Source organism: Neopsephotus bourkii, unplaced genomic scaffold (genome assembly GCF_033783945.1).
Source record: "Neopsephotus bourkii isolate Nb327-2 ecotype Australia unplaced genomic scaffold, CSIRO-AGI_Nbou_v1 NB_1181, whole genome shotgun sequence".
Lineage (NCBI taxonomy): Eukaryota > Metazoa > Chordata > Aves > Psittaciformes > Psittacidae > Neopsephotus > Neopsephotus bourkii.
In genome coordinates, this window is record NW_026901666.1 from 232,340 (window position 1) to 257,500 (window position 25,161).

A 25,161-nucleotide genomic window follows, 5' to 3' on the forward strand; every position below is an offset into this window, starting at 1 on the left:
TTTCACTTGTCTCGTAGGGAAAAAGTGAAAGCTCCTACTTTAACTCCACTTGGAGCTGTGTTTGCAAGTTAAGAGAGTCTTGGTTTGGAGTCCTATGGGTTTTATGAAGTTACTGAATTCTAGATCAGCAGATGAAGACCCCAGAAAAAGCAAAACTCACCCCTAGTGAGCCTGTTACAAGCTGCAATACCAGGCAGGGCATATTGCAGGGTCTGCCCAAGGACCCATCATTTTCTGAAACGTGATGGACAGTCATGACTGTCCTCTGCTCAGCAATTTGGCATTTGGCTAGTGGCAATGTCATTCTGAGGGAGCAGCCCAGTGTGACAGCAGCTCTTCTTCTGAAGACCGGGGACTGTCATAGCGCTGCTCCAGCTCTAGCTGGAGCTGAGGCAAATCCCAAGCATAAAAAAAGAAAAAAAAACAAATAAAAAGAAAGAAAAAGACTTTAGCTAGGTTTCAGCTGAGCTTATTTATGTTTTCAAGTGGAAGGTGGTTTTAGCTGAAGTAAACGACACAGTTTTTAGATAATTCAAAATTCATGGCAGTTTGATCCCCCAGGACGTCAAACAAACATAAATGATTTGCCAGCAATCCCTACAAATTGAAATAACCAAACCTTGCAGAGTTCCAGCAAAAGTCTTAATCCAGTTCTAAGACAGAAAAAAAAAAAAAAAAGAATAAACCAAAAAATTTTTGTTTTGCTCATCTACACAAAAACATTTTCAGTGCAATACATACTAAGACCAAATGCACAAAAAGTAGTCCAAACATTTAACATCTTGAAAACTCAAAAAAACCTCCAAGCCACAAACCAATTAACAAAGAAGCAAAGGGCAATAAGAGTCAAGGAAAAGAGAAGGCAAATTCAGATTCTGGTGCATTCTGTTGTAAATCTGAGAAAATTAACACAAAATGCAGGTAATAGCCATATCATGTGTGTTACAGTCGTAAGAAAAAAAAAAAAGTCAACCAAACCTGTGACAAGAATGTGCTTAGTTATTATATTCTTTTATGCTTGGTCTGCCAGAATTTTTTCCTTTTTTTTTTTTTTTCCTATGTACTGGTCATCAGTGTCTGCCAAAAGACTTCACATGAATTTGTGCCATCCCATTTCACCAAAACAGAGGAAATTATGCTTCCTCACAACCTAAAGGCTCAGACGTAGGTTTTACACCATGATTTGTGCTTGTAAGCTAACACAGTGACATGCCATCCTCCTGCCTAAATAATGTAGACCAAGCAAGTAGTTAAATTCAGGGTGGGTTATGCAAAATGAAAGGATTAAAAAATGAAAAGAGCATTCACGTCATGTTGCTCCTTTAAAACATTATCACATAGCTCCTTTTTTTTCTAACCTGACCTTTTTTTCCCTAATGGTTTATCTATAACTTAATATAACTAATTCTTTTGAAATAACATTCACAGTTAGTATAATTGGTGTTATATAGTTCTAATGTACATTACAGAATATTCTGTCACTAGACACTAAATTGAAATTTTAAAGAAAATGATAGAAATAGCTGTAAGGGAAAAAGTACCCTTTTAAATCTAATTTGCTATGCACCACAGTAGGGTAATGGATGCAATGAAAGTTCCTTTATTGAGTTCCCATGTCCAAAAGGTATTTAGGTAGCAAAGGATGTTAAGCAGACCCCCTGTGCTCCTCCTTTAAGTAAAGATAGCAGGAAATAAGGTATATAGGATTGTGTCCTCCTGATTTTTATTTCCTCAGGAGTACAACTTATGCAAAGGGCACCTTAGGCTACTTGGAGGATCACAAAGGGTGCCCTCGACCCCCTTGCTGTCTGCATGAATAGAAGCATCTAAAGGATGGCTGAAGCCATACAGCGAGTTAAATCCTTCAGGTGGGTCTTTTCAAATTCCAATAGTGAGGAGTTACTGGAGAATTGGTAAGGATTTCACTAGGCCCCAGCAGGTTTGAGATCAAAAGCCCTAGTTAAATAAAAGCCTGTTGGGAAATCTTAAAACCTCTTTGTAATGTAACTTAAAAAAGTTAACACAAAGAGCCCTTAGACTGAAGCCTGTAACAGCATGAACAAAGAGTATATCAAAACTGATTCCATTAAGGGAAGGTAGACAAGTAATTTCATTTAATTTAAAGAGAAATCATATATATCATTCTGCTAAAAACTAAAAAGCATACTAAAAAAAATAGCAAAAAAAAAATACACAGACTTTACAATACATACACAGAGAGCTGTGAATAATAGAAATATATATATAATCTAATTATAAATATATTTCAGAACAGAGAGCAGAACATTATATATGCATGTATATGTTTTAAGTATCAATCCATCCAATATGTGCACGTCTGTGTATGTATAATTCTAGTATATACCTATTTTTATCATTTATGAGGCCTCATGCTGGGCTTTCAAATCTGCAGTTAGATACATCCATATACGTATCCAGAAAAACACATCTGAAAGAGCCCCTACATTCAAACTGACACAAGACATTTTTCAACCCAATTAATTAAAAAAGACGGGTGCTCATCAGTCAGCTGGCACAGGATTTTTCTCCATCATACTGCCGAAGTGTCATAGTGTTAGTTGTGCAGCATGTTTGAAACAGAAAATCTGGGACTAGGATTTAGATATCATTTATTATCTGACCTCTTTCTGAGCAGCTCTTATACTTTTAACTCATTGGGAGTTCTGCACCAGAGGCAGGGGGGTAGGAAGGGAGAGACACATAATTATATAGAATCATTTCTGTTGGAAAAGACCTTCATGATCATCCTTTTGGTGACGTTTGATCTCCTGTTGGATGTCAGCTACACACGCGCAGGGGGTTCGTGCACCATTATCACAAAGTAATCTACCCTGTGAGCACCCTACTCACATGGGATGGCTTTGGCACTACAACAATGTCCTTGGGCTGGGGGGACCATGGCTGGGGATCCCTCACTGCACAATGGAGTCAGGTCACTTGGGTGCAGAATGCTCTGGACCCCCTGGGAGGAAGGAGAGTGACATCCTGTTGCCCCATGGCTCACTCTCCACTATGGAGTCACTAACAATTTTGTACCCTGAACCCCCCAAGAAAGGAAAGAGAGAGGCTGAATTTTATTGCATTGAGGAGGCTTTTATTATCATGGTGGGGGAGATGTGGCTATCTCATTAGGTAAAAAGCATATTTTCTTGTTTAAGAAATTATATTCCTCTCCCAGATTTCACAGGCTGTACAGCTCGAAGAGTATGCATTGTACAAACAAGGGTGAATGCCTGAAAAAATTGCTGTTCATTTTCCACAGGATTTTCTTTTTTTAACTTTTTTCCTTACAACTAAAATCTGACATTTTATTCAACAGTGCTAATCCTGAGCTCATTATGTTCATGTATAGTGGGGGAATGGCATCCACTCACTTCCTAAACCTTGCTTCATGCTACCAACCCCTGAAAAGCTGCCCCTAAAGCAGGCACAAACCAGTCTGTCCCTATACTCTCTAAGAACTATTTTTCTGAAGATAAGAAATCAGCAACATATCTCACATGGTGCCTTTCATTCCAGAGAGCAGCAATAGTTTCACAACCTACACCAATGTCATTAATTTTATTGTATTCTTTTTTTTCAGACCCCTAAAATACACAGCAATTCAAAGCCTTTTAACTAGAGGCATCAATATAATTTTATGCCATTTCTGTTTATCTTCGGTGGATCCCATCAAACTAGTGCAGGGACCACAGTTTATCAATTGATCATCATTCTGTGCACAAAATCACTGTGGCATCTTCTGAAGAACTGCCCTTTGCAATAACAACCCCAGAAAATTGGAAAAGTGAAGAATGCCAGATTGAGATAGGACCATGAGGAAAACCCAGGCAAAGGGTGTTGATATTTAGGGAACCTCAGTCTCAGTGCCATGACTGACATCCTTGCCCTAGCAACAAGTATCTAATAATCACGAGAGATAAACGTCACTTTTGGTTCCTTGTTTGCAAGAAAATAGAAAGAACTGTATCTAATAATATCAAAGGTTGGGTGGCTTCTGCATTGCTGGCAATTTTTAGACCGGTACAGGATGAGGTTTTCTGGTTCAAACAGGAATTAACTGAGGCAAGTCATATGGCTTATGTTATACACGTGACACCAGATGATCCAAATAGTCCTTTCTTGGCCTTATAATCTACACATAACCTTGTGGAGGTACTGCTCTCCGGTGGATTAGTGGCAAACCAATGCTCCTCTTGCTTGGATGAGTTTTCTGATCTAAATACCATCCAGACCTGCGTGGCCTACAGGATTTGACTGGATCACAGTCTCAGATGGAACCATTGCCAATTAATGCCAGACATGCAATAAACTGAGGTAGGACACTTCAGGTGCTGGGTGATTCCAGAGTATCATTAAGCAGCTATGTAACAAGCCAGGTCTGAAGAAAGATAATTTTGCTATAAGGAAACTTACAAATATTATTTTATACTTGCTACCTTTACACTATGTTGCACTGTAAAAGACCCACTTTCAGACACCATAGAGCTCTTTGGCTCTGAATTAACGAGATTCATTTGCAAGAGCAGGGTATAATTGTGGCCATTTTACAGACCATAAAAATTGTAAGATTTCAGAATTAAATGGGTAACAGGACAACCTATTCCCATATGGAAAAGGAGCATATGGGGTCTTGTCTGTCTTGTTTGCATTACAAGGCAGAGAAAATACCTGGCTGAGCAGTGCTCAGGAATTATCAGGTAGATGATATCACAGGAGCAAGCTGTGTCTTTATTTGCTTTATAAGGATGCCTCCGAGTTCAGGTTGCTCTGAGTTACATAAATGCTAAGCTTCCTCCAGACTAGCTCCACAGCCTTGATTCCTCTAAATTCTTTGTTGTGATGGGTCAATGCCATTTTCAGAAAGCTGGTAAATCCATGATGGAAAGCCAGGCTGTACCCCTCCAAATGAGAGGTGAGCTCAAACTCAGTCTCCATCTCAAAGTCAACTAGAAATTTTTCTTAAATGCAGATATCCTTATTTCTGTCCTTATCGTTAACAGTGCTTTGTTTTAACCCCTAAGGATAATCTGCTATGCGGAAGGAAATGTGTCATTTATGAAGACAGAAACTACTTCCTTTAGTATCTACAAAAATTTCTTCTGAGATTTCCCATTCAAGCACCAATGTTATTTAGATTTGCAGGCTGAGACCATAGCAAAAGGTGGAAAAACTTACAGTCATTACATTGATTAATCAGCTGCTGAAATTTGGCTTTTCAGCATGACACCTCTGTTCTCTGAATGTGTGGCCTGCTGCAATGTAATCAATTTGTCTGTGCAGGCTCCAAAACCCCAGGGCCACACAATGCAAAAAGGCAATCTTCTGCCCTCTTTGACCACAATAAGCAACAATACTGAAATCACTGCTTCCATACAAATGTAGCATGACCCTATACTTGTAGTCAGCAGAGTATGACTTCATTAAAAATCATATGCTGTGTTAGCGACTTCAAGCTTTTGCAAGGCAAGCCAGCATCAGAGCAGCGTATGTCTGAAACTGATAGTAAAATGGGTAATGCCTTAAAACCCCACCTCTACTGTTATTTACATATGTATCTTTCATCTGATATAGGCTTCCCCTCCAGCACCTTGAATAAATCAGTCCTGAGGAAGAGACTTTAAGTTCAAAGACTGCCATCTCCAAACCAAAATAGGGGGCTATCAAGTGAGGTGTGCCAAACAGTAAGACAAAACATATGCATTTTTAATATATAGCCTCTCCTTTCTCTGAGGAAGCCAAGAAAAGAGAGTCTGTGAAGCTTCAGCTGAAAACAAGTTCAGTGTATTTACACTTAGGCTGCTATTCAAGAAAACAAAATTCACAACTTTCGTATATCTTTGCTAGATGTTTTCCAAGCAATTTTTGGGGCACACTTGCCCCACACTTGCGGTCCTATTGACCAGGTGAACTCATCTGCATGCAGCACTGAAAAAAGAAGACATGGGAACAAAATAATAATAATTTTAAAAAATTATGAAAAGGCCATGAAAGAGAAACAAAAATCTCAACAGGTCTGTATGGAATTTCAGCAGCACTTTATTTATTAATGCATGTGTAGCTACCATAGTATTCCAGCTCCCAAAGACAGATCTGTAAGGAATAGGACACAGGCTGATTGACAGCAGCCATAATTCCATACAATGAGACTGTATTAAATTGTTTGATGTGATATGATATTCATCACTTGTAACTGATCAAACATACTGCTGCATCAAACAGTATTACAATACAGTCAGGCTGGATATGGTTCCTGCCAAGGCTGCTCATCACATTGCACACTTTTGCATGAAACGTATCTATTAACAGCATCGACAAACTACTCCTATCCAAATTTTCCTGAAGAATTGTACACGATGAAATGTGCAAAAAAATCCACACATCATGCTCTGCAGTTTGAGGCAGCTTTTCCGTTGGCTGAATGCTTCAATGTGAAAGGCTTTGCTGATTTCAAGATTTTATGGGATAATACCATAATACTTGCAAACCTGCCCCCCCAAACAAATATGTAACATTCCATCTTCCTTTTCTTAATTTTAGTTGGATTTCTTTTTCTTTCCTACCTGCAAACAAACTGGAAAATTGACTATTTTTTGACCAAGATTTTAGTTTTTCTATGGCTCTCCCCAGGAGAGCAGCTCTAGCCAGCTAGTTTGCAGGAGGGAGCTGTTTGCTAACACTGACCCTTTTAGAGGCAGGAGACATAAATAAAAGAAACAAATTCCTTGTCACCACTGTTCCTGCTGCAGACATAGAGGGTGATATGCTGCAGCCCATGGGGGGACAAGACTCGCTTCAACATTACAACTGTCAGGGCTCTCTCAGATGCAGATTCTTAAATGAGCCTGGGTCTCCAGAGGGCAGAGGTCAGCTGTCCTCAAATCCGTGTGAATGCTAGATTAAGTTTATTAATCTCCCTGCTTTCACTTAAAAACCAAATTATAGAATGGTTAAATGTTAATGCCCGGGAGTTTGTGAGATGATGAATGCCCTCAGCTACCACTGCTAGAGGGAACACAAGGTGTTCAGACCCCAGAAGAGTATTAGAAGTTAGTATGATGCCCCAGGGAATATGTTCTCCTTGTGAATTACCACATGCTTTATACCTGAAACATGTTTTGTTTGCTGTTCTGACAGCAGCAAATGCAGCCACCCTCAGACATGAGTGCAAGACAGAATCTGCTGGATGGAAAGCTCTTAGCTCCAGTTCAGGTATCAATGATTACCCATCTTGATGTCCAAAGGGTAGAGCAGGTATGCCCCTTACATAGGCATAACCTCAACCACAGCTCTTCATATAGAATTTCTACCTGTGCTTGGTTGTGCTTCAAAATACCCATCTCTCTGCACCAACACTACAGTGCCCAGGAACTGCATGAAACCAAGCATGCAGTGAACATGGTATTTAGCAACCTTCGAAACTGCTTCTATCAGTGTATCTCATAAAACTACTTTAGCGTGTAAAAATGAAGTGATAAATGAGTATGAGGGTTTCATACAATTCCTCATGGACAGGTATGCACACCATAATTGGACATCTGCCCCCTTGATTGCTATCTCAGCCTGGGAGACCAAGGATCACATAGCCATGGAAAATAGGAAGTAATATGCAGGAATGCATGCCTGGCTTTCTGAAGCTGGTGCAGAACACCATTTTTTTTCCTTTTCGAGCTGTGGTTGTATACATTTCACATTTATGAATTTTTGCAAACTGCAGTGACAGAAGGTGTCTTTTGTCCTGTTTTTCACTCCTGTAGTGTTAGCATGAGCAGATTAAGCACATCACGTGTTAGCAAACTGTTGACGGAATGAGCTCCGCAAAGATTACTTAAGAAAGGTGTGTAAGGCATTTCCTTTTTCTAACTTAACAATAATTAAAAAAAAAAAAAGCCTTTCAGGATAATAAACTCACTCAGAATGGTACCTTAAAGACTTACCTATGATGGAAAATATCCAGGAAAGGCCAGAAAGGGTTTTCACACTCTCATGGGCAGTTTTTAGCAGTAACAGCTCAGTGTGGTGCATAGAGCTAAAGAAGCTGTAACTTTCTATCTGGTGTGGCTAAGTAATTCAAGATGCTGCAAGTTAAATGTAACAGTAGAAAGGAAGAAGTTCAAAAACAAAGTCCCAGGCATTTCAGTGCACCATATAGTATGCTAAATTGTGGTATTACAGAAATTGCAGAGAGTTTGGCCGCAAACCCTTTCATATTGCCCCAGCATTCTGCCAGGGCTGAGTTCCAGCAAGCCCAGACATTTTTCCCTTCACCTGTGCTTTCCCCTCTTTCCCCCCCTCCTCTCTCCCTCCCCCCCTCCCCATTTGTGAACATGAAACAAAAACTGAATCAGAGAATTATAGCCCTTATATATGTCCTGAATGTACCTCTCCATTGATTATATTAGCGCAACCAAAAAGTCACCATGCACCAGGCAAAGATAACTGCAAATCTGTTCTTACCCTCCCCGCACCACCTGAGTGCCACTATTATTCCTCCTCCTTGGGGAAAGGACCCCATATGTGAGCTTCAGAAACCACCTCAGTAACTCCAAGCATCATTATCAATAGTAGGATGAACTGCAGCTGGGATGCACTGAGAAGGCACGGTAATGCTCACCGTAATCTCTGCATTCATCTCACTAGCCCTCACTAGGAAGTTTAAGTACATTTACTGGGGATTCTGCAGCCCTTGAAAGGTAGGAAGACATCTATGAGGCTTGACGTACTAGCTAATTAACTTGGGGTTGGAAAAAAAAATCTTCTTATCTACTTAACTTCGAGACACTCTCTTTGTTTTGAAGCCTTCAGACTACCTCCTCTTTAAAATGCATGCAGCGTACAGCTCAATTGTATGGAATGTATTATTTTTAACGAGGACCTATTTTAACTTGGACCTAAAACTACTAGCATTTGACAGGGAGGTTTATTTAAAAAAAAAACATTTGCAGAATCAGCTGAACGATAGTCTATAGCCTGCGTTCTGCAAGACAGGCTACAAAATCATCATGCTTGCTTTCTGTCCTTAAAAATCCAGGAACGTGAATGTATGAATCATTTGAAAATGAACCCGCGAGTGCATACACACCCCCCTTACACCCCCAGGCCTGGAAGGGCTTGAAAAAGTCTTTCAGGTTTTGTTGCTTGGTCTCTAGGAGGGGGGGATATTTACACTAGGAGAAAGTGATTGAATTCGTGACTGAAGTAGCTGAGGCACGAGTATTTCATGCAGTTCTTCCAACAGGAAAACAGACGTGAGCAACTCCTGTAACGTTCCTGCTCAGAATTAAGCCATACTGAAACATCCTGCAAATTTCCCAGAGTGATTTTGAATCCTCACCATATTTCTAACAGATAGAACAGTGGCATGATTGACCAAGCTTTTTTCCTTCTTCTTTTTTTAAAGTACACATATGATGATGCATCATAGTTATAAACAGATGGTATTTGGCCTCCTTCCTATTCTCAACATTTGGAATTCCTAAACTATGTGAATTAAACAATAATATTTTATAAACATACAAGGGATTTTGCTCACTGCTTTGTTAACATAGAAATTATACAATGCTGACATTTATTTAAATTTTAAAAAGTAAACAAGAGTGTGTATTGAATTAAAGCAAACTAAAATCAACAGAAAGAAATATGTTCTGTGCGCAGAGTACCTACAACAGCATGGGCCTTTTTAGGGGAGACATAATGGGATGAAGCACAAATTGTAGCTTAGACAGTCTGATCCTTTGTGCTCAAAAGGCTCATTTAACACCTCGCTGTAAACAACGGATATTTATACCATAATTGGCCAGTTGACCATCAGTTGTTCATTTACTATGTAACCTGCTATTATGGAGTTAAAAGAAGTTCCTGTTGAGTGAAAGTGTGTTTGCAATTTTAGTACCAACTGGATCCAGTCTAACACTTGTACTTAGTATGAGAAACATTTTCATAATACCAAAATTTGGAGGAATAGGAGTATTCCTGCCAGGAAGGGAAGAAGAAAGTATTGGTATTTAAAAGAAGAATTCTGTTTGCCTGGTTTCCTCTTTCCTTTCCATTTTAACCCTTTTTTAGGTGTCTCTCTAGCTGCCCATAACTGAGCCGCACTTAGGTTTTAATCACTATTCCCAGGTCTGCAAAGAGGTTCTGTGATGAATAAATAATGAATCAGAGATTTTAATCAGTGTTATGATTTTTGAAAAGACTAATTATCATTGTTTACAGACATGCCTTTCCAACCTATTTCCTTGTTTTGGCTTCCATGCTCCAAGGGTTAAGACCCTAGCTCTCACGCCTGCATTTTCTGTCGGGGTCCTGGGGTATTTTTGTTTGGGGATGTTTTAGGAGGCATGCAGGACTGGGGGGGATCCGCAACAGCGGGAAGGCCGCGAGGGGGGGGGCGGGGGGGGGGGGGGGGAAGTGTAGTGTCTTTGCCGGCCTTAGATAGAAATGTTACAAAAGAATCTTATTTGAAAATAACATTTTTATTATCAATAGTGTTGATAATAAAAACTGCCGGGCAGCAATCCTCCCCCGACGGCGGCCGGCGCTGTCCCCCGCTGAGCGTTGCGGAGAGCCGTGGAGGGAGCTAGCCTCTACTCCCACCCGCGGAACGGAAAGGTGCGGAGAGGCACTGAGCGGGGCTGCCCCCACGCTGATCGGCCCCGGCTCCGGAGCGTCCGCTGCGCCTTTAGCACTAATATTGCTATTTTTTTTTTAATTATTTTTGCTTTAGCTGCCTCTGGCCCCGTGAAAACCTGGATCCCTTCTCTGCCCCCACCTCCACCCCCTCAGCCTCTCCTCTGCGGCCGGGATGGAAAGAGTTTTCCTGGGGTGAGATATTCGGTGCCAGTATCCCGATCCCCCCATATCAGATGCGCTTCGGACAACTCTCCGGGCCGGACACGGCCTTTCCCGGTCGCCGTCGCTTCTCTACGACCCACATCCCTGTGCTATTTAAACCCTGCTCTCCGCATCCCTGCGCTCCACTTTCCTGCGCTCTGCATCCCTGCGCGCCGCTTCCTTGCGCCCCGCTTCCCTGCGCTCCCGCATCCCTGCGCCCCACATCCCTATTTCACATTCCTGCGTTCCCGCTTCCTTGCGCTCCCGTATCCCTGCATTCTAGCGACCCCGAGCTCCGCTTCCCGGCTCTCCCGCGGCCGCTTCCCACCGCCTCCTCCCGTCCAGCGCTCACTGATCCTGCGGAGGGTGGGCGATAAGTTGTTCCACAGTTACAGAGCACTTGATTATCAGTTTCCAGCAACAGCTGTGTATATTCGCCAAGAATGTAAAGAAATATCAGAAGATAACGCAGCATTGCTATTTATTACCCTGCAATTAAAGTGCTTCTATTCTAAAACCTTATTTGCAAGGGTTTGTAACTCACAGGCAGAATTTTCCTGCAAGATGAAGCCTCGAACAGCAGTCCGAATAATTTTAAGTCTTTCAGTTGAATAAGGGTTAGCCTATTAGAAGGTAAAATTCTCAAGGACTTTCATTAAGGTGCTCATTTACATCTGTAAATAAAAAATTGGGAAATCCCCCAAATCAAGGAGATATAAAAGGAAAATATTTTTTCACAAAATCAAGGATTCACGGAAAGGTTTTAATATAATCCTCTAGGAAATTATTCCCATTAAAACAATTTGTTTGAAAGAAAATGCCCTCCGGTCTTTTCCACACAAACTAGTCTTGGGCTAGTACATGAGAAAGAAACTTAAAAGTGACTATGAACAGAAATGAGACTGGCTAATTCATTTCAACTGTCCTTACTGGAATAAAAACCAGAGGAAACAGCTTGAACAGGGAAAGGTGAATTTAATTTTCAAGGCCCTTTAACTTCTAATAATCTGAGCAACAAGATGGGAGGTACATTCTACCCTCCCAGTTATCCCGATATAAATTCATTCAAGATTTATATTGGTGTAATAGAGAAGCAGAATTTGCTCCATGATTTCTAATGAACTGCTGGCTCGGTCTTTAAAAATGCAATTAGAAAAATCTAGCCTCCTAATTCAGAACAGCTTTGAGCCAAGTCAGAGGTCTCAATGCTGTGAACACGGATGGAAGCTGATCTGTACCGTGGCTCCTCGTGGTGCCTGCAGCACGACCAGAGCGGGGCCAAGACTGCTGGAAAGCTTTGCTACAAAATTCCCTAGTTATTTTAGGATTTTCTTTTCTATTATAAGGGAAAAGACAATCCTCATGTGGAATAAACCCTTGTTTCCTGTGATCTCGAATACTAAGACAAAAGGATTGTAGGATTAGGTGCCTGGCCTGTTACTGAAGAAGGAGGCAAGGAGCTGTCTGGTCAGAGTGCTGCCTGGTGAGTGTGGCAAGAGCTGGGAAAACCCATTCGGCTTTCACTCTGTGCTAAAACTTGTACCAAAGCACCTGCAGTTGCTGTGTCAGTGCAGGGGAAACATCATCAAATACAAAAGTAAGTCAAGATCTCTCATTTTACTCATAAGATTAGGTCTCTACATTAATTGCTTACTCGTGTATAGGAACAACAGGACAGAGATCCTCATTTGTCTGACCTTTTGAAGTGAAGGCTTTAAATGAAGCAGTGCCTAGTAGCTGTCTCATTTGATCTTCAGAAACTGTGAGGCAAAACTTCCTCAGGTTGTTTCAGTTTACAGTAGGCTGGTGGGAGGAAGGTTGCCTCGGGGAAGTATCAACTCCAACTACCTGGAAGACCTACATCACCCTCCTAACTGAGCACCCTGAAAGAGACCAGGCCAACCTGAAGGTCCTCAGAGCAGGAAGGACATTTTCACCCTTGCTCTAGAGCAGCTGCAATTCTTCGCTGAGAATCTAAAGGAACACCAGAAGATAAAGCAGCACTGCTATTTGTCACCTGCAGTTAAAGCTCTTGCAGCTTTCCTATTATGGAATATTATTTGCAAGGGTTTGTAACATCCATCACCAATCAGTAAGTCAAGCAAGGCAGAGCCCCACCTCACCAAGGAGCTGGGCAAGACCTCCTTTGGCCATGGGCTTTATCAGGGTGTGCACTGAGGACAGCAGGAGTCTTCAGCTCAAAACCACAGAGCTGTGGTGTATAGAGTCTGTACACCACAAGCCCTAGCGCAATGTTACAGCATTTCCTTTTTTCCTTTTATCTCTTTGGGGAATGACTCACCATGTAACTCGAACCGATTTGCTTTAATTGGACCATGCCTCAGTTTCCCAATCAGTAAAGACACAAAAAAACTCCAAATTGCTCTTGCTGGTGCAAGGTGTGGTAACATCAATGAGCATTCATGATATACTCTGGCAAGACAGAGGCAGTCTGGTAAAAATGCAAGGCAGTCCTGTTACTTGGTCGTACCAAAAATGACCCCCACACCTATCCACGCTGTCTTGAGAAGACCACTTCTACTCAACCATGTTAAATGCCTAGAGCCAAGCTGGGCTTTGGTTGAGCAGAAATAAGGAGGAACCATTGTACAAGACAGATGACTAAGGCAAAATGACAACTCTGCAATGCTAGGAAAACACGTGAACACTTACCATTGGATCTCCCTTTTTTTGATTTTGATTAATGAAGTAATTTTGAAGAGAGGTACTACATGCACTCTCTCATGCTGAAAAAGGACATTTCAACATTTTAATGGCATCAGAAGACACGACAGCACGTGTGCAGAGAGGGCCAACTCATGCCTGTCACCTGCTGTGGACAGTGCTCGGGCAAAGGAAAGATGCTGGTGTCGACTGCTGGATGACAGCTTGATGGGATGAGGATAGGCACCTTCTCTCCCTGCCTGATACAAGGGAAGCTGAAACCATACCTGTCTACAAAGAGATGTCTTCCCAGGCTTCACAATGTAATGTTTTACCAAGAGCCGCCTTCTTGCTTCTTCCCCGAGCAGAGCTGAAAATCTTGGTATTGTCGTAACATTTTATTATCACTTGCAAAACAGATTCTACTTCATCAGATAAAGACACGATTGCATTCATTGACTCTGACACAAGGATATGCATAGTGATAAACATACAGATAGATGTACACACTTACACATGAATAAGATATGCTAATTAAAAATTGCAGTGGGCACTTTATTAAAAATTTATTGTACAATCTACAGCTTCAAAACATTTTACATCAACAAATATACCAGCTTGACTGCTGGAATCATAAGTGATTTATCTTTAAAAGACTGTATTTGCAACTGGATGCAAAGATTCTTGATGAACTGCCATTACATTTAAACTACTGGTTTTTATTGGAAGTATTTTGATTGTTATCTGTTTGTTCTCCATCCTTGAGAGAAATAAAACAAGTGTCTTGGCTTTCATTTAATCGGATAGATGGCACCATGTAGCATATTTCCCATGCTAGTCTGAATTACAGCTGTTTATCTTTCAGCTTTCTTTAAGATTAATTAAATGCAAATGTAACTCCATGAATCATGGGATTACCTGCCAGACCCCTTATTAATACCTTCACTTAAAAACCCTTGTGCCAGAGAGCCATTAATTTGGAAAAAAAAAAAAAAAATAGAGAGAAAAGAAAAAAAAAAAAGAGTGCTAAAGCAGCCCTTTGCCTCCAAACAACCCGGACATGGCTGCCCAATTAGTCCAGCAGCATTCGGATCCTCCTTTCAGGCCCTGTGGCCCTTTGAGGACACAATAAGGCTCCAATGATAACCTGGCAACCTAGGTAGAAATTCAGCCAAGTGTGAGCGTTTGAAGCTGCAGCTTGGCTGCCATCGTGTCGGCGAAAAGAAAGAATTCAGGCACCATGTCATCCAGTACAAAGGATAAAAACAGATTCAACCGGAAATTCAATGTGGCACCACATATGGGATACATGAGTGCGGTTACACAACAGGCCACATATTTTTTTTGAACAGTCTCCTGCATGTGATGCCGAGGACATGTGTAACCATCATAACATCTCTAAGAATCTGTATTTAATTTGAGCTGGGGTGGTGGCAGGGATTGGAGATCTGAAGCCGCCACAGGTTTGTGGCAGATGGCTCTGTGTCAGCTATGACAAGCAGCCAGGCTCGGCTTCCTCTGCAGATTTTCTTTTCTCTCTGATCAGGTAAATATGGGCACACTCTGGAAACTTCCACAATTCTGCCTGAGGCTGCAAGTTTGTGACTTAGCCCCATCTGTCACAAATCTTCCCTCGGTTCTGCTGCAAGCAGAGACCTGAATTTACTGCCGAGCACTGCCCAAGAAAACCCAGCCGTCTCGCCCTACAAGGAAGCAGAAGAGAGAAGTGCACAAAGCCGCATTAGATGCTGGGACACAAAAGGGACGTCTCTTGTGTGGGAAGGAATGCAGCTCTGTGCTAAAATCCTTTGCAACACCCAGAATTTCAGGAGGGGTGGAAGCAAGTTGGTCAGAGAACGCTTAAGCGGCATTATGTAGAAATGGGGGTGAATTCAGCTTTTTTTTTTTTTAAAGACAGGTAAAGACAGGTCAGCAGCCCCAGGTTATTTGCTCCTGGATGAGCACCATCAAACATCCATTTCCTTTACTGGTGGTCTCAGCAGATGCACCAAGGACTGGACACCTGAGGTGACTGACCTACCCCTCTCACCCTCAGACATTGCAGAAGCACAAACCACCAGCAGTGAGGGCCTAATTCTCCTGCTTGATCATCATCAGTCTTGCTATTGGGATTTATTTTAGAGTTACCTTGGAGTGAACAAATTCAACTCCATTTTTTGGGAAGTCTGCAAAAGTCTGGGCATTCATTTTTTTTAAGGAACAGTGATTCAGTCAACAGTTCCTACGTATGGCGAGATCAAGCGAAGCAAAGTTTTCACATAAAGTCTCCCCATGAAGAACAGGCAGCATAATAATAGTATGTCAGCAGCACTACAATATCTTTTATAAAATAATCAACTTGATTGTATCTTATGTCCTAAGAGCCTAACCATAAGCAACTATCATCTATTCTGACATCATTAGACTACAGAATTAACTTTTAGAATTTCATAATGACTGGTCATCCATTCAGATCTATTGTTTCAGAACTGCTGGAGTTCAAGCAGAAAGTACTGATTTGGCATAAATTTTATGCACTTTAAAAAAAATTACTTTAACAAAATTTCAGAATTAGAAACTGTTATTCAGCACAACACCTGAAATTGGCAGGCAAGAAAGCAGAGTGATTGACGGAGCCAATTTTATTGGGTCAGCTTTATTCTATGACTCAAATCCTTCCCTCTGTAAGTGAATACTGGGGAGAAATCAAGGTGGAAAGCAGGTTGTAGTAATTATTTTTGGAGCTCAACTTTCAAAATCCAAGCACCTTTGGAAACCACCATCAAAAGACAGCATTAGTTTACATGAATTGGGTACACTGTGAGGCCCAAGTCAGAGCTATATAATACTCCTTGGTAGAGTAATGGTATTTCCCTGAATAAATTGGTCTGTTCTGCAGTTTCTTATGCTTGTGTTTTAAAACTCATTTCATTCTTTCTGTCTTTAAACAAAAATCATCAAATGTTGGATGCAAGGCTACACAAGATAAGTTGGTGGGTACCTTGCACAGTTGGTTCAGAGCACACCGACAAAGTACAGCAGTAGGAAAACAGTTTCAAGCTTCCTTTCTCAAGGTAATTTGAATAAAATATATTGAAAACCTAAGTTTTCATGCTTTTTGCAACTTTTCTTTCGAAGTCAATCCTATTTCCTTTGATCAGTTTTCCCACCTATCATTTTGCAGTGGCTGTGGTTCATCTGCCAGTTTTAATTTACTTTTTAAAACTAAATTGGAAGCTATCTAATACTGTTATAATAAGAAGTTCAAAGTCCTGGTGTTTATGCTGAAAGATGGGTCTGTAACTGCTATTTAATGAATGCTTTTTTTTAATGCCTGCTTTACAAGTACAGCCAGCTACAGACCAACATCTTCAGAGAACTGAAATCTTGTAGACACAAACCTCAGAGAGACAAGAGAAAGGCAAGCCCTGGGAGAGGGCCGGGTGCAGGCCACATAGATATATATATGCATACTTACATATATGTATACATACACATATATTGTATCTATATATGAATGGCTGGACCCTAGAATAACCTAGCAGGTGATTTCAGCAGCCTACCTATTAGCTCATTTCTTCCACAGTGGTAGTTCACATTAGCTAAGAGACCTCTCTCTACCATGGCTGCTTCCAGACCCATACGCTGCTTAAAGACCTAAGGTTGCCCAAAATACTGAAACTGTGTCCTGCAGTCCAGCAGGTCTTCCAACCTGTGCAAACCTCCTAGGCTAGATGGGTTTCACCTATATCAGCCATACATTTGGGAATGAAAAATGGCAAGTCTAACCTGGATGCGACCCTGAACAACTTAATCCAAACTTGAAGTTAGATCCTACTTGGAAGCTGGCCCTGCTTTCAGCAAAGGCTAAGCAGATGACCTCCTGACTTCCTTAATTACTCTATGATTTTATATTCTAAATAAGTAACCAAAGTTTTCTTTCACATAAGAAATCCTTACGTTACATACATTTACTTAGGATCCCATGCCTAAGCACTGAGACAGAGATGGGAAAGCATGGACACAGCATGCTGCAATCCAGAATTCCCAGGCTATGATAACCTTTCAATTCGGGCTCTGAGAAGCGGATCTAGACCATCTCTGAAACCACTTTAAATTACGCTTACTGGAAACCAAGCATCTCAAGAGGCAAATACAAGTTTCCCACTTGTGCTTCCAACCTCCTTTTGACCAGTGCCTAATGCTAGGCAAGTAGAAACACAGATTTGACACAATGCCATCTTCTTCATCTGCAATCATGCTCTGCTGATGAACAGAAAGACAGCAGGATGGATGGAAATACTTGTACTATTTGCATATCCTATAAAGCTCTAAATTAACTTTACCAGCTCAGGACAAAAGATCTGGAGAACACTGTAAGCAAACATCTGTTCAATATATATTCACCATTAAAAAGTAAACAGTAGGTTTGGTTCCATAAGGAACAGGTTGAAAATTATCAGAGTACTGCACATAACATAAACTGATGGCATGGCCTAGAATACTCTGTAAGGCAATGATCACACCAGCACAAAACCAGCTCTCAAGCATCAAACCAGCTTGAATGATTAGATCTTGGAATAGCATTCACAAGGAGAGCCTGAAAAGACCAGGGCATTTTAAGTGTTTGACAAATGTTTATAAAATAATGAATGGTATAGAAAAGATGGATGGGGAGCTTCTGCTTCCAGGCAACTAACTCCAGAACAAGAAGACAGAAGATGCTCAACGCAACTGAAGGTGGGGAAACTCTGAGCTAATTGAAGGAAATGCTTTTAGTGCTGTCTGCAAAAATATGGTGAACTGCTTTGGTATAGGAAGATGTGAAAGACAAGATTAGGCGTTTCCAAGAGCCTGAATGTCAAATGGAGAACTATTATGTACAGCTTATTAGGTTTTATGTACTTAATACTAAAAGGCTATGAAAGATGATAAAATCTCCATGTTCAGGGTTAGAACCAATCTCTGACTCTAAAACACCTAATTTTACCTGTGTCAGCCTTCTCCCAAATATCTCAAATATCATAACCATAGTATTAAACACATGGCACAGCGATCCAGAGCATCTTTATCAAAAAACAATTTCTCCTGGAGTTTTTCAGGGGGATGGGTAAGGATAAAGGCAGAGGCATTGCTCCCGCTCTTACATGACCTGTACAAGAACTATGAATGGCTACTGCTCTTTGTAAGAGGGCCGAGTGGCCAACAGGACATCTGGCATGAAGCTTGCCTGCATCCTCATGTGCTCTTAGGCTGAGATTGCCTCCTGCTGCTTTCCTAGCTATGTCTTACTATTAAAGCTGCACCAGGAGCAGTTTTCCTTTCTACATATTTTCCTGAAATACCAAAAATACTGCTTTATCTCAAATCAGAGCAAAAAGAGAGGTAAAAAAAAAAAAAAAAGAAAAAGTTTTGTTAGAAGTGCCCTATACAGCCGAATCCTGAGACTGGAAACAATTCAGATGTCTACGGTCTAACTGGGATCTTAATTTGATTTTACAGCAGTTTAATCCCTTTGAATTCAGCAGACTTCCTTCTACAGTGGTGTAAGAAAGAAAAAAAAAATCACGCCATGTGTCTTTTCATAGGCAGGTGAGCTTCTGCAGTGTGATGGAAATGAGAAGATGAATGTCAGAAAGTGGGCCAAATTCTTTTCTCCGTTGAACAAGTATGAGTGAGAGTAGGATTTTTCTGTAGGAACTGAAGCTGACAGCATGTCAACCCGCACTCATTCAGCTGGGAGGGCTGGGAGAGATTATTTAAAGTTGTCAGCTCCTTCCATGCCTGGCTTTTGGCAACTCTTCTTGTCCCTTTCCACTGTATACTCTTTATACATGCTGTTTTAAATTAGGAAACTGAAGTGAGGGAACTGAAAGGTAAACTTAAAGAAAATAATGCAGAAACAAATGTTTTGCCATATTTTTTTTTTTTTTAAATTTTAAATCTATTAGATAGGGAGCTTGCAAACTGTGACAGGTCCTACAGTGTACTCCATGGGAAACTGATGCCCTGTTGTTCCTCGCTTAATTCTGGAGTTCTGGGAACTGCAAATATCCAGAACAGGAGAGAAATATCTGATTCCCTAAAACTGGAACAGAACAAATAATTGATAACAAATAAGGTTTGTTTTCCACTCATCTCAATCTTCTGCTAATAACTGGTAGAAGGCAACATCAAAATGCAAATGAGGCAGTGCTGGAGCTCTGAGAATACACAGGGTGAGTAATACATCATTTTGAAAGGTTTTCATAGGTGCTCATATTATGGACATTTTTAAAAGTCTGCCACCATGAATATGCTCCAGACATTATGGTTTAATATCTTGGTCTGTGCATTTTCACAGGGATATTCTCTGTGTCTGCCTCCCTGAACTGACTGTCCTTCTTGTCGTTTATCTCCCTTTTGCCTCTTTGTCAGCACAGTCACTGAAGAAAACTGAAGGAATAAACTGCTTGTTTAATTAGACCACTGTCTAATTATTATGGATATCCTTCATAATAAAACCCCAACAATATGTAAAAGGATAAGCGAAAGTACTTCTGATGATGATTGCTTCCCAATCTATGAAGCAGAATCCCCAATCAGTAGAGAAAAGCACAATTTGCTTTTAAAGCATTTTGCTCTCAAGACTTCACAGATACTTTATGAACTTCAAGAAACGAGTATGTTAGGAAGGTTTCTGAAAGAAAAGTATCTAGTTTGTATGTACTACTGTACTGGGGTCTCTTTTCTATTCTACTATAATGTAATTATAATATTATACTGATCTAAAAAAGGTGAAAATCCAGTGGAAGTGCTGTGTACTCTTCGTGATTTCATTCTTTTCAGCTTCCTAAGAAGCAACATCGTTCCAACTATAATGACATTAACAGCACATATCTGAGTGAGTGTCATTCTAGGAGGTTTTGCGCAAAACGAAGACTTTGCGTACGTGGGTGTAGGTACAAAAAAGACAACTCTAAGAGTATTCTCTGAGCTGATCCAAAGCCTATTAAAGACAACAGGATCTTTTCTCTGGTGCTCACAGGTTCTGGATTAGGCCCTGCTTTACTCATTTGAAAACGATCCCCCATTCAGCGTAATTGCTACCTGTTGCAGACATTCAGTTCAAACACGCAGGAACAGGGCTGTGCTGTTAATAGTGCACAAGGCCATATGCACGGGGCAAGATAAAAACCTCAAGCTTCTGCCTGCAAATCATCTCAAGGGCTTTTTTTTTTTAAAGGAGAAAAATCCCTCAAGCAAATCAGCATTTTGCTTACAAGTCTTGTGCACATATTTTAAACTCATATTGTTTTATATTATCATTTGCTCCACTGTTATTTTCACTTTCAGTGCACCTTGGATGTTTCAGAGCCGGGGATCCACATGCAGTGAGCAGATCCATGTGCACACAGCTACTAGCTGAGCTTGAAGCACTGAGAAATGTCAAGGTAAACATTTAAGGACTGTTCTCCCTTTGAAGCCACCATGTATCACTATACGATACTATTGACTGAAGAAGTAATGCTGAACACTGGAAGTGTTCAGTCAGCATTTTAAACTATTATGAGCTACCTTCTGAACCATTGCCAAGTTAATAGACAATGAAAGATAATGAGCTTGAAATTGGGTGTTAAATTGCATTTTTGGTTCTCTCTTTTTTTTCCTGAAGTTTAACTGTTTCCTGCAGAAACAACATCATCTTTGATGTATCATTATGTAAATGTCTATTTTTAGGTCACAAATAAAGTCAGGCATGGGCTAAACCCTAACTCCTCCTGCTCCATGTGTGTGGGAAGGAGTAAAGAGGAGGGCAACACACAGCAAGACCCAAACTTTCTGGTCTACAGAGGGAGGAAGGTGGAAAGCGGAGGTTAGGTCTGTCAGCAGCATGAGCCTCCACATTAAGAAGATTACTCCACGTGCTCATTAACAGTATGCCTGGGCAGTGACATACAGGGAACACTAAAAAGACCTCATTTGTATTCCACAGGCAACATGAAGAGTATTTCTATGCATTCCCAAACCTTCAAGGACTTTCAGCTGAATTCGGCTTTTTTACAACCTGAAACACCTTTGTCGTGTGGGGTAATGTGTATCCAACCTGCCCAGACTGTAAAAGTCATAAAATGCTGCAAACATATATCAGCATGAAGAAAATTAATAGCAGGTATTTTTATAAAAGCAGCATCATATAATAATAGCTCTTCATTGTCAGAATTTACTGCTTCACCTACGATTGTTAATTTATTTTTTTTTAAGTGTGACTCCTAGCAGCATAAATACACTACTTAAAAATGTGAAAAGTGGATCTAGCATTGAACACTAGATCAAAAGTTGGAGAGTCTGCTACTGAAGCTGTACTTTCTTTTCATAAATAACTGCAAAGAATAGGACATGATAAATACCAGTACACTATGCTTCCGATAAAGTTTTTTTTTATGCTCAACGTAAACACAAAGAGTTAGAATAACTGTAATTATGAAATAATTCAAATAACTCCAAAAGGCAAAGAAATCTTACTGATACCTGTTACTTGTATTTTTTGAGGATTGAAGATTAAATTAGGATAGGAAGGTAAGCTTATACTCATTAGTATAATTGTGGGATCTTTCTTTTATTTTCCTTTTAAACTAATGAGTTGCATTAATCCAGGTTCATTTTTATAAGCCTCTTGGGTGCAAATGTAAAGGACAGTCATTTTAGAAAACAATAAATTAAAAAAAGCATGTAGCATGCAATAAGTGCACGTATTTCATAAGACCTAGGTTAATACAACTGGCATCTATTTTAATTAATCCTTGTTAGTGTAACGACTAATATCCCTCCCTAGCATGTTTCCTTTAAACATTAGTATGTTAATTAAATGTTGTTTTTTTTAAGGGCTTTTTTTTCCTTTGTACTTCAATATGGCATTATATCATCTAAAACTATTCTGAACAACTACCTTATAAAGATGTTTCCTCACAATATCGGGTCTCTTGCAGAAATTCTGAAGCCTCTTAAAAAGCTGTTCAGGTGTAGAATACAGATATTCAGCTGCAGGAAAAACAGATACATTTTTAATGAAACAAAAACCTCAAAGCACACACTCGATATTAGTCACTTTACTAATTAAAAATGCATATTGCTCTGTGCCGCCTCGTGTTTTACATTATTTAAGCATGATTTTATAAGGTTACCTCAGCTCACAAGGATGTTTAATGCTAAATAAGACTGTGTAGTTGTGCTGTTTAGACATCTCCTTTGGGTGATTAAAATACATTATTCTAATGTAACACAATGCATATGTGATACATTTAGTGATGAGATTTTTCAAAGAACTGGTACTACATTAGTGCACATCCTGTATCACAGTTGCATACTATTAAGTATTAAATTGTTTAAATAATTTGGTGTGATTTTCAGGCCTTGCTGGTTTGGTGGTTTTTTGCTGTGTTTTTTTTTTTTTTTTTTTTTTTTGTATCAAAAAAATCTGCAAACCATTGCAGCATCACTGACCTTTTAACAAAAATCTATCATTATGGGTTGTGTATGCTAACAATGAAGAATGCTATTTCAAAACTTGCTTTTGTGTTATCTTAAAAGAACAGATGGCAAATATAAACTTTGTCTAATGTATTAAAACACATAAAATTTTCCTTAACACTAACATGTTGGCTTGCCAAATAAACAATTGCTTTTGCACAAGTTTAGTCTCAAACTCTGTATTTTAGCATGAATCACGTTATTACACTTCAGCAAAAAGAATATGCAACAAAGCAGCTACCTGGAAATATCTCTGGGTACACCAAGGCTTTGGGACACAGCGGATAACAGCCACAATATACAGCTTCAACCCTGAAGATCAGAAACAATAAATACATAAAAATAGACATTAGTGAGACAAAAACTTATTTTGGTGCAAGAGCATTGAGGTTGACAACATATAGCAAGAGTGAAGCATTTTTCTTCAGCAGCATAATCCTTCTAAATGCCAAAGTTGCTCTTTTTAAAGAAAATTTTATTGATCATATGAATTACACAGAACAGAACAGCGAGCATATGTTTTGTTCGCTGAATAAATCAAAGCGCAGCTCTGCATTTTTTTGTTTTTTAAATACTGTTTAACACATTTTATAATCAGCAGACAGACACATGTAACAACACGGTGAAGTATGGACGGCTTTTCTTAATAATGCTGCAGAAAAACAAGGGCATACATGCACATGTTTGGAGATACGTGGATGTATACACAGATGCATGCCATCACCATTACCTGACAGAACAGATATTCTCCTCAGACTTTGAGACTCCAAAGGTTACAGTTAAATATAGCCTAGGAACAACTTACAGCATGCTTCAGGCTGGGATATTTTAGCTTATGCACATGCTTCAGATAATTTCCTTTATTTTTCAGGACATAAACTGTTGTATTTTCTAATAACTACTGATGAGATTCCTTTGCCAAAGCGTGCAATGTTTTGTACTTGTGTTTTTTCATGGAACAATTTACATATCTTCTGTAACATCAAATCCGAATATTTTATTATTGTAACACAGTGGTGCAAAGCTTTCTAGTAGAAAATCTGAAGAAAAACTATCCTCTTTGTGTCTGCATTTTAATAGCTGAATGGGTTAAGGCATCAACTTTTCAGTTGGGTTTTTTTTTTGCATAATGACCATTGATCTGACATAATGTCCCTCCAAAGATACAACTGTAATTTCTGTTGGCCAGAAATTACACAGTGAAATTCAAAACACTTCTTAAAATATGTTTATTTTATGAGAGTCTTTGAATTTCCTCCAACATGTTGACCATACGAGGGCTTTATTTTTAACTTCAGTTTCCCTATTTAAAAAAAAATATCTGAAATCTTGTCAACATTCACCTTTTCTATTTTCAGAGACAATCCAAAAGGCTTTCACCACTCTATGTGTATATTGGATTTGGTACTTTACTACGGGCACCCAGAAGGAACTCTGTTTCCTTTAGATCTGCTCAGTTTTAACCAGGAAAAACCCCCAAAAATAAAGAATAACATTTTCAGCTTTCATGCTAGAAAACTATGCATGAACAAACCTCAAAGATACACATTTCTCTGCAAATGCTCTTGCTAAGCAATGATTGCTGGTGGTTTTTTTTCATAAACTTTTGAAATTTGTATTTTTTTAAATAACATATGCACTTCAGATTGCATTTTAAACATTAACAACAATTCCAAAGTGTACATCGTCTAGCACTATATTTTTTACCAAAGGGAAATGTTTCTGATGTGTGATTTAATTGATGATTTCAGTTCTTAAATATTGTGTCATATGTCAAAGCAAATAGATTTTTAAAGTTTTCTTCAATCTAGGAGAAAAAAAAGAGTGAAACTGTGGACATTTCAGTAATAGCTCAGATCACTAAGTTATGTTAAAATATTTGCTTTTTAGTCATATCGTCTGCATGAAAAAAAAAAAAAAAAAAGAAAAGAACAGCTCCCTAGAACAAAACTGCAGGCCAAGATGCAATCTGAGTCATCATTTGAGCACGCAATCTCCCCTCATGAAAACCTCTATCAGGATCATGAATTAGTAAAACCAGAATCAGAATTTAATGCGTCTGTAGTTTGCTGGATAAAAGTTAAAATCTAGAATTCTTTCATTTGCAAATGATTGTATTTGCATAACCATTTT

At 39.6% G+C, this 25,161-nt stretch overlaps 1 protein-coding gene across 7 annotated transcripts in view; it reads right to left on the bottom strand.

The window, feature by feature from the left end:
* Nucleotides 1-426: 426 nt before the first annotated feature.
* Nucleotides 427-25,161, bottom strand: part of GTDC1 (glycosyltransferase like domain containing 1) — a 202,838-nt gene continuing 178,103 nt past the window's right edge. For 2 of the 7 annotated variants that reach the window (XM_061363699.1, XM_061363696.1), the window contains 3 exons: nt 23,270-23,340; nt 22,448-22,539; nt 13,898-15,221 (listed from right to left, as the gene is read on the bottom strand). In XM_061363699.1, coding sequence (XP_061219683.1) covers nt 15,138-15,221; nt 22,448-22,539; nt 23,270-23,340 — 247 coding nt within the window. In that variant the 3' untranslated portion in view covers nt 13,898-15,137. The other 5 variants (XM_061363695.1, XM_061363697.1, XR_009726991.1 and 2 more) reach the window with 5 other exon arrangements.